This window comes from Entelurus aequoreus, linkage group LG14 (assembly GCF_033978785.1).
Source record: "Entelurus aequoreus isolate RoL-2023_Sb linkage group LG14, RoL_Eaeq_v1.1, whole genome shotgun sequence".
NCBI classification, from domain to species: Eukaryota; Metazoa; Chordata; class Actinopteri; order Syngnathiformes; family Syngnathidae; genus Entelurus; species Entelurus aequoreus.
The window spans coordinates 57,425,446-57,436,188 of NC_084744.1; the positions used below are offsets into that span (position 1 = coordinate 57,425,446).

Sequence of the window (10,743 nt, forward strand, 5' to 3'; positions counted from 1 at the left end):
GTGAATTTTAATCTAAACCACTTTTCCATAACCCTCAGAAGCTTTAAATAAATGCATAAATCACTGCCTTACTGTATTCTTCCTTGGCAGCAACAGGTTACAAGCGGCTTTGCTTGTGCAGTTAAACAATCCTACCACGTTTAAAGAAAGAAAGCCTTGATTTGTTTATATCTATTGCAGAGGGTGTCTTTCTAGAGAGCGCCACATTCAGTCTAATGGTAAACTCCAGTGTATACGAGTACCGGTACTTTATTCCCCAGTTGTACATTTAGCGGGTACTCACCACCGCTGAGCAGCTTCATGACCAGCCACAGTTCATCCTTTACCACAAAGGAGGTGTAGTAGGAGACGATGTTAGGGTGGTGGCACTGGCTCATCGCTTGAATCTCCTTCTGCAATGTCCCAAGACGTGCAACACAAGTTAGTGGCCATGCTTCAAGTATGATTTCATGCAGATAGGCGTGTGAAAGCAGAGTTACAAGGCCATTTACAGTACATAGTTGGAATGGCATTTTACCTTTACACAGTCTCAAAAAATGTTAATGAGCGAGGGCAGCAGGTAGCACTTGATCAATTTGTGTTGGTAGTAGGGCTCAACGATCATGGAAAAAATTACTTTGATTGATATTGAAATCACGATTAATAACACAATTAATTATTCACAAATTAAAGTGTCAGTATTCAGTGTTTTATCAGTCATAGCTAATATTGCAGTGTTTCCCACACATTCATTTATTTGTGGCGGTCCGCCACAAATAAATAAAATATTTTTTTATTTATTTTTTTGTTTGTTTTTTTGTCCTGTCCAGCTTCTCAGGCAAATCATATAGTTGATGTAGATGCCCATATAGGCTGTTCAGATGTACTTTACAAGAGAGAAGTGTAGGATACTTCTCTTGTTGCCTTATTTGTATTTGACCACTACTGTTTTCTGTTTATTTGTTACTGACTGTGGCAGGACACCTCTGCCTCTGTTTCACTTTATGTTGCTGGTAAATAATATGGTTGTAGTAGTAGGCTAAAGTTAAATTATTTAGTATGCACTAATTAAAGGGGCAGAGCTTTAAGAGACATTTTAGCTTTTATATTTTATAAGATATATTTTTTGTAAGAACCACAATTAATAAATATATTTCAGTGAATAACTTATTGTTCAAATCTGTATATAAATATGTACATAAAGTGTTGTAATTATATTGTAAAATGGATGGATGGATGGACGTTTAAAACAAAACTGTTATTATTAATTAGTAAGTATACATTTTTTGAGCCTTTTTAGAGAAAATCATATCATCGTAGTAAATTATGCAAATTACTCGATGATGTCATTGTGACCACGCCCATAGCCACGCCCCCACCGCCACAGGTATCTTGGCAGTTTATGGGAAACACTGTATTGTAAATCCCACTTTCTTTATTTTCATGTACATTCTGGGCGTCTCATTCAGTAAAAAAACCTCAAATTCCATTCCGTTTTTGAAGACAGTCTGTCGTAACGTTTTTAGCATTCAATCAGACATTATTGTAAGGTTTTGTATTAGTGTACCTAAAAATCAGATACACCAGCCCCCAGACTCGTTTATTTCTCTAAATTTGCTCAAGAAACTGCAAGCACGTCGTTTTTATTTGATTGTATTACTAACTTTTATGATCATGAGAAGCCAACATCGAAATCTTGATTAAAAATGTATTAATTGTGCAGCCTTTGATGGTGCCAATGTATCTGTGGCGGGCCACCACAAACCAATGAATTGATGGGAAACACCGATATGTTTATTATCGTGGTAGGGATGCAACGATATGAAGATGTCATATCATGGTTACCATTGTTTTTACGATATTGTTGAATGTGCTCAAAAAGTACTTAATGTGTTAACCAACTTTTATTTAAAAATAAAAAATACAATAAAATAGACACAATATACTTTATTGCCAGAAGAAACAAAAAATATTGTTCTGGCTTTTTAAGAGCTGGATTATTTTTAGAATAGAATAGAATATATCTTTATTGTCATTGTACATTGTACAACGAAATTGCAAGCAAAACTAATTTAGTGCAAATTCACAATAACGCAAAAACTCCGATAAATGCTTTAAAATGTTGTATCGGAAATTATCGGAATCAGTTTCAAAAAGTAAAATGTAGGACTTAAACCTTAAAGGCACTGCCTTTGCGTGCCGGCCCAATCACATAATATCTACGGCTTTTCACACACACACAAGTGAATGCAAGGCATACTTGGTCAACAGCCATACAGGTCACACTGAGGGTTGTGTATAAACAACTTTAACACTGTTACAAATACGCGCCACACTGTGAACCCACACCAAACAAAAAAGGCAAACACATTTCGGGAGAACATCCGCACCATAACGCAACATAAACACAACAGAAGAAAAACCCAGAACCCCTTGCAGCACTAACTCTTCCAGGACGCTACAATATACACCCCCTGCTACCCCCTACCCCCACCCACCTCAACCTCCTCATGCTCTCTCAGGGAGAGCATGTCCCAAATTCCGAGCTGCTGTTTTGAGGCATGTTAAAAAAAAAAATAATACACTTTGTGACTTCAATAATAAATATGGCAGTGCCATGTTGGCATTTTTTTTCCATAACTTGAGTTGATTTATTTTGGAAAACCTTGTTACATTGTTTAATGCATCCAGCGGGGCATCACAACAAAATTAGGCATAATAATGTGTTAATTCCACGATTGTATATATCGGTATCGGTTGATATCGGAATCGGTAATTAAGAGTTGGACAATATCGGAATATCGGCAAAAAAGCCATTATCGGACATCTCTAGTTTTAGTGAAGTGTGAAGTGAATTATATTTATATAGCGTATAATTAGCGCTTTTATCTAGTGACTCAAAGCGCTTTACATAATGAAACCCAATATCTAAGTTACATTTAAAGCAGTGTGGGTGGCCTTGGGAGCAGGTGGGTAAAGTGTCTTGCCCAAGGACACAACGGCAGTGACTAGGATAGCGGAAGCGGGAATCGAACCTGGAACCCTCAAGTTGCTGGCACGGCCGCTCTACCAACCGAGCTATACCGATTTTTCTTCGCTGACGACCAGAAAGCAAATAGTTTTGATTAAAAGTGTGTTATGGCGCCACCTTTTGGACAGCCAGGTAAATGCCTACAAGTGTTTCCTGCTGTTATTTTGAGCCGGAAGTACAAGTGCCGTTCCGTGCGGTGACGCTATGGACGATTGTCCATAGCGTCACCGTGGAGTTATTGAGTCTGTTTAGCTGATTGGAGAGCGAGCTTGTGAAGCTAGTGGGTCCATGAAGATTACTTCTGTTTTGTTTGATCGGCCGTTTTACTGCCGTGTTACAGACAATTGAGGTATGTAAATAAACATAAAATATTTGTGTGTAAATATTTTTAACGCTAATGTCTCCTGTATTTATGTTAGCATTTAAGCTAGCCAGCCACTAACACGCAGAGTTTTATGATCACTTTAACCTAAAACGGTAAAAATTTGGGAGTTTTACCACGGTTTACCATTCATAATTACATTCCTGTAATGCCTTTCATATTTTGTCCCCTGTTGTGCAGAGTAAAACAAAGCTATGACTACAAGTCCTAAATATGCAATCATTTTGCTAATGTTGAAAGGGGCCATGATATTCAGTCACTGAGTCTGGGTGGGTATGTACAAAAAAATTATTTGTGTTATCCAAGTCACGCAAAGGGAATCATGTTGGCTATTAATAATATTAATTTAACTGGAATGCTGGTAAAAAGTTATCTGCTAGTGTGACTAATTAATACCATAAAATTGTGAAATATTATAAGATGTGTTTTTATTTTTTATTACGCCCTCAAACAACTTCATGCGGTCTCGCTGTCAAGGTCTATTAGCCTTCCCACTGCCCAAACTATTTGACACCACTCTCCCATCAAACAGATACGCACACCACAGATGTGAAATGTCACACACTCCACTCCGGTTTCTTACCAGCAGCTCATCCATGCTAGTCTGACATTTTTCAAGGTTGATGCGTTTTATGGCCACCTTCTCCTTCCTGGGCTTGCAGTAGGCTGCTTGGACCACCGCCGTGGCTCCACTGCCTGAGGAAAACAAAAAGGTTTGAAGCAACGCCATCCATCGTCGGCGAAAATATGACTGGTATACATGTTACTACATCAGTGTTTCCCACGCATTCATTTATTTGTGGCGGGCCCGCCACGAAAGAATTACGTCCGCCACAAATAAAAAAATACAATTAAAAAAAAATTTTTTTTTTTTTTGTCCTGTCCAGCTTCTCAGGCAAATCATATAGTTGATGTAGATGCCCATATAGGCTGTTCGGATTTACTTTACAAAAGAGAAGTGTAGGATACTTCTCTTGTTGCCTTATTTGTATTTGACCACTACTGTTTTCTGTTTATTTGTTACTGACTGTGGCAGGACACCTCTGCCTCTGTTTCACTTTATGTTGCTGGTAAATAATATGGTTGTAGTAGTAGGCTAAAGTTAAATTATCTAGTATGCACTAATTAAAGGGGCAGAGCTTTAAGAGACATTTTAGCTTTTATATTTTATAAGATATATTTTTTGTAAGAACCACAATTAATAAATATATTTCAGTGAATAACTTATTGTTCAAATCTATATATAAATATGTACATAAAGCGTTGTAATTATATTGTAAAATGGATGGATGGATGGATGGACGTTTAAAACAAAACTGTTATTATTAATTAGTAAGTATACATTTTTTTAGCCTTTTTAGAGAAAATCATATCATTGTAGTAAATTATGCAAATTACTCGATGATGTCATGGTGATCACGCCCATAGCCACGCCCCCACCGCCACAGGTATCTTGGCAGTTTATGGGAAACACTGTACATACTGTATGATCTACAATGCAGGGTTTCCCCTACATCAGTGGTTCTTAAACTGGGTTCGATCGAACCCTAGGGGTTCGGTGAGTCGGGCTCAGGGGTTCGGCGGAACCTCCGCCACGGAGGTAAAGACACATCCGACTTATTGTGTAAATAAAAACTTCTCCCTATCGGCGTATTATGGATACCCCCAAACAATGTTCCCTCTAATTTTCTATCTGATTTGCAGGTTGTTTGATTGATCAATTGAAACTTTTACTAGTAGATTGCAAAGGACACAGTACAGTACATATTCCGTACAATTGACCACTAAATGGTAACACCCGAATAAGTTTTTCAACTTGTTTAAGTCGGGGTCCACGTTAATCAATTCATGGTAACGTGTGTAAGGTGTGTAATATGTTGTGAGTTCATGCACGGTGCTGGTTTTGTTCTTTAAACAAGGTGATGTTCATGCACGGTTCATTTTGTGCACCAGTAAAAAAAACATGTGACTTTTTCTTGAATTTGAAAAAAAAAAGTTTTTTATTTTTCACTAAAGAAGGGTTCGGTGAATGCGCATATGAAACTGGTGGGGTTCGGTACCTCCAACAAGGTTAAGAACCAATGCCCTACATGTAAGATCGTGCCACGGCAAAATAAAAGCCACCACACCTTGAAATTGTTTGGTTTTTTTACGTGAAAAAAATATAGGTAATATTTTATCTACTATTTACGCACTATTGGCCATAATTAGTTTACAACGCAAATAATATACACTATATTGCCAAAAGTATTTGGCCACCTGCCTTGACTCACATATGAACTTGAAGTGCCATCCCTAACCCATAGGGTTCAATATGATGTCTGTCCACCTTTTGCAGCTATCACAGCTTCAACTCTTCTGGGAAGGCTGTCCACAAGGTTGCGGGGTGTGTTTATAGGAATTTTCCACCGTTCTTCCAAAAGCGCATTTGGTGAGGTCACACACTGATGTTGGTCGAGAAGGCCTGGCGCTCAGTTTCCGTTCTAATTCATCCAAAAAAGGTGTTATATCGGGTTCAGGTCAGGACTCTGTGCAGGCCAGTCAAGTTCACCCACACCAGACTCTGTCATGCATGTCTTTATGGACCTTGCTTTGTGCACTGGTGCACAGTCATGTCGGAAGAGGAAGGGACCCGCTCCAAACTGTTCACACAAGGTTGTTTTGGTATCCTGGAGCATTCAAAGTTCCTTTCACTGGAACTAAGGGGCCAAGCCCAACTCTTGAAAAACAACCCCACACCATAATTCCTCCTCCAACAAATTTCACACTCATGCAGTCCGAAATGTACCGTTCTCCTGGCTTTACTACGAAAAAGACAAGTTGTCTCGTATGTTCACTATTTTATTTAAGGACAAACTTGAAATAAGAAACATGTTTAATGTAGCCTAATATTGTTTTGTCCCAATAAAGCCAGTAATGCATATTTTTGTGGTCCTCTTTATTTACTGTTTTCACTGCTGGACTCTAGAAAGAGGTTCCGCAGCCTCCGTAGTAGAACCTCCAGGTTCTGTAACAGCTTCTTCCCTCAGGCCATAAGACTCTTGAACGCATCATAATAATACCCTCAATTCCCCCCCAAAAATGGATTAACTCGCTGGAATATAAAGACAATATAACATACATCCATAAACTTGGATGCATATGCAATAAGTGCAATATATTTATCTGTACAGTAATCTATTTATTTATATCTGCACCATACTGCTCTTTTATCCTGCACTACAAAGAGCTAATGCCACAAACTACAAAGAGCTAATGCTACAAAATTCCGTTCTTATCTGTACTGTAAAGTTCAAATTTGAATGACAATAAAAGGAAGTCTAAGTCTCTCTCTCTCTCGCTCTAATTTAGAAAAGTATCGAAAAGTACCAAAACACATTTTGGTACCGGGACAACACTACTTTTCACTATGGTGCAGAATTGGATTGGATTTCCAAATCTCCCACCCTCAAGGAGTTCAGTGAACGGCTCTCAGTATGACGCAGTGCAGCTCGAGGACAGTACCATTGTATCTAATAGTTTACAGATACACTATATTGCCAAAAGTATTTGGCCACCCATCCAAATGATGAGAATCAGGTGTCCGAATCACATGGCCCGGCCACAGGTGTATAAAATCCAGAACTTAGGCATGGAGACTGTTTCTACAAACATTGGTAGAAGAATGGGCCGCTCTCAGTGATTTCCAGCGTGGAACTGTCATAGGATGCCACCAGTGCAACAAATCCAGTCGTGAAATTTCCTGGCTTCTAAATATTCCAAAGTCAACTGTCGGTTTTATTATAAGAAAAGTGAAGATTTTGGGAACAACAGCAACTCAGCCAAGTGGTAGGCCACGTAAACTGACAAGAGAGGGGTCAGCGGATGCTGAAGCGCATAGTGCAAAGACTTTCTGCACAGTCAGTTGGAATTATGGTGTGGGGTTGTTTGTCAGGAGTTGGGCTTGGCCCCTTAGTTGCAGTGAAAGGAACTTTGAATGCTCCAGGATACCAAAACATTTTTGGACAATTCCATGCTCCCAACCTTGTTGGAACAGTTTGGAGCGGGCCCCTTCCTCTTCCAACATGACTGTGCACCAGTTCACCAAGTAAGGTCCATAAAGACATGGATGACAGAGTCCGGTGTGGGTGAACTTGACTGGCCTGCACAGAGTCCTGACCTGGACCCGACAAAACACCTTTGGGATGAATTACAAACCCCGTTTCCATATGAGTTGGGAAATGGTGTTAGATGTAAATATAAACGGAATACAATGATTTGCAAATCATTTTCAACCCATATTCAGTTGAATATGCTACAAAGACAACATATTTGATGTTCAAACTGATAAACTTTTTTTTTGTGTGCAAATAATCATTAACTTTAGAATTTGATGCCAGCAACACGTGACAAAGAAGTTGGGAAAGGTGGCAATAAATACTGATAAAGTTGAGGAATGCTCATCAAACACTTATTTGGAACATCCCACAGGTGAACAGGCAAATTGGGAACAGGTGGGTGCCATGATTGGGTATAAAAGCAGATTCCATGAAATGCTCAGTCATTCACAAACAAGGATGGGGCGAGGGTCAGCACTTTGTCAACAAATGCGTGATCAAATTGTTGAACAGTTTAAGAAAAACCTTTCTCAACCAGCTATTGCAAGGAATTTAGGGATTTCACCATCTACGCTCCGTAATATCATCAAAGGGTTCAGAGAATCTGGAGAAATCACTGCAGGTAAGCAGCTAAGCCTGTGACCTTCCATCCCTCAGGCTGTACTGCATCAACACGCAACATCAGTGTGTAAAGGATATCACCACATGGGCTCAGGAACACTTCAGAAACCCACTGTCAGTAACTACAGTTGGTCGCTACATCTGTAAGTGCAAGTTAAAACTCTCCTATGCAAGGCGAAAACCGTTTATCAACAACACCCAGAAACGCCGTCGGCTTCGCTGGGCCTGAGCTCATCTAAGATGGACTGATACAAAGTGGAAAAGTGTTCTGTGGTCTGACGAGTCCACATTTCAAATTGTTTTTGGAAACTGTGGACGTTGTGTCCTCCGGACCAAAGAGGAAAAGAACCATCCGGATTGTTATAGGCGCAAAGTTGAAAAGCCAGCATCTGTGATGGTATGGGGGTGTATTAGTGCCCAAGACATGGGTAACTTACACATCTGAGAAGGCACCATTAATGCTGAAAGGTACATACAGGTTTTGGAGCAACATATGTTGCCATCCAAGCAACGTTACCATGGACGCCCCTGCTTATTTCAGCAAGACAATGCCAAGCCACGTGTTACATCAACGTGGCTTCATAGTAAAAGAGTGCGGGTACTAGACTGGCCTGCCTGTAGTCCAGACCTGTCTCCCATTGAAAATGTGTGGCGCATTATGAAGCCTAAAATAGCACAACGGAGACCCCCGGACTGTTGAACAACTTAAGCTGTACATCAAGCAAGGATGGGAAAGAATTCCACCTGAGAAGCTTCAAAAATGTGTCTCCTCAGTTCCCAAACGTTTACTGGGTGTTGTTAAAAGGAAAGGCCATGTAACACAGTGGTGAACATGCCCCTTCCCAACTACTTTGGCACGTGTTGCAGCCATGAAATTCTAAGTTAATTATTATTTGCAAAAAGTTTATGAGTTTGAACATCAAATATGTTGTCTTTGTAGTGCATTCAACTGAATATGGGTTGGAAAGGATTTGCAAATCATTGTATTCCGTTTATATTTACATCTAACACAATTTCCCAACTCATACGGAAACGGGGTTTGTAGAACGGAGACCGAGAGCCAGGCCTTCTCGACCAACATCAGTGTGTGACCTCACCAAATGCGCTTTTGGAATAAATGGTGGGGGAAAAAACACACTCCGCGACATTGTGGACAGCCTTCCCAGGAGAGTTGGGGAGAGAGTGGTTTGACATCATGTTGAACCCTGTGGGTTAGGAATGGGATGGCACTTCAAGTTCATATGTGAGTCAAGCAAGGCAGGTGGCCAAATACTTTTGGCAATATAGTGAATAACTCAGCATTTTTATCTTTAAAAAAAAATATGCAGGTGTGTTTCTGTATTATGATGAGGCATTTTTGTATTATGCATCATTTGTATTATGTTCCTGTTACTTTGACTGTACATGTCGCACTCAGTGGTGTTGCCAGGACGTGTATAAAATAAAGTAAGTGTACTTAAAGAAGTGTACTTAGGGCACCACCCACTCCTGAGATCTAGCGCACTGGCGGCTACCAAACGAGCCCCTTTTAGCTTCTTGGGCGAATTCCTTCCAAACTGTCTCGGGGCCATGTTGTCCAAACTGGCCGGGGGCCCCCCGACTTGTAAACATTCGACCGTGAAAACGACGCGTCGCGGCCGGCCTTCGGCGTGCGAGTTCCACGCAAACCCCACTCGGGGCTAGCGCAGTTAGCACCGCGGAAGGCTAGCATGGGCTAACGTTAGCAAGCGGGGCTACTAACCGATCACCTCGTTGAGGACGTAGTCGTCCCGGTCGATGGTCCAGGACTGCGAGGACTGCTCGTCGGCCATAACGTCGTTCGTCGGGACGTTCAAGCAGGGGTTAGTTTTTCTTGTTTTCTTTCCCCAAGGCGTTGGCTGAATTATCGCGCTGGGGTTTTTTTTACTCCATTCGGCAGCGACTGCGGCTGTTCGGCGACAAATGCTGCTCGCCTCTGTCAACACAACTTTTACGCGCCACTGACGTAAGGCGTGACGTCATCGCGCGTCAGAGGGAACAAAGAGGCCGCCATCTTGGGTGTACCGACGTGGTACACTCGTGGTTCCGGGGCGTGTTCGAGGGATTGGGAAATGAAAGCATAGATCAGTGAAATGTCTTCCCTCTACAAAAACCTTCCGTGGTCATGTTTCCTCTTACGTCGTTGACAGCGATCGATAGCACTTCGGCTTTGACTGCCCGTCGCTGGAAGGATACTTCGTCTTTGACAGCTGCTGGAATCTGAAGAAATCAATTATTGTTTTTTTTTTTGTACAGGCGCGAAACAGGACAGTCGCGTGCGGGTTAAGGACCCCCGGCAACTTTGTGATTTTATTGGACGCAGCCCCGGAAGTAAATGGGGGACCAGTTTCATATTTCATAAAATACAAAGTAGTTGTTTTTCCCCAAATTCAAGACAAAGTTATATAATAATAATTAGGGCTGTGAATCTTTGGGTGTCCCACGATTCGATTCAAAACCAAATTTTTTTTCAATTCAACACGATTCTCGATTCAAAAACTTTTTTTTTTCTTTTTTTTTTTTTTTAAATGAAAACAATACACAACAATACCATAATAATGCAAATACAATTTCAAAACCAAACCCAACCCAGCAACATTCAGAATAGCAATAAA

At 40.7% G+C, this 10,743-nt stretch overlaps 1 protein-coding gene across 1 annotated transcript in view; it reads right to left on the bottom strand.

The window, feature by feature from the left end:
* oxsr1a (oxidative stress responsive kinase 1a) overlaps positions 1-10,098 on the bottom strand; it is a 38,098-nt gene extending 28,000 nt beyond the window's left edge. The window contains exons 1-3 of the mRNA XM_062070302.1: positions 9,852-10,098; positions 3,976-4,088; positions 284-392 (exon numbers count right to left, since the gene is read on the bottom strand). Coding sequence (XP_061926286.1) covers positions 284-392; positions 3,976-4,088; positions 9,852-9,921 — 292 coding nt within the window. The 5' untranslated portion in view covers positions 9,922-10,098. The remainder of the gene's footprint in view (positions 1-283; positions 393-3,975; positions 4,089-9,851) is intronic.
* Between the last annotated feature and the right edge of the window lie 645 nt (positions 10,099-10,743).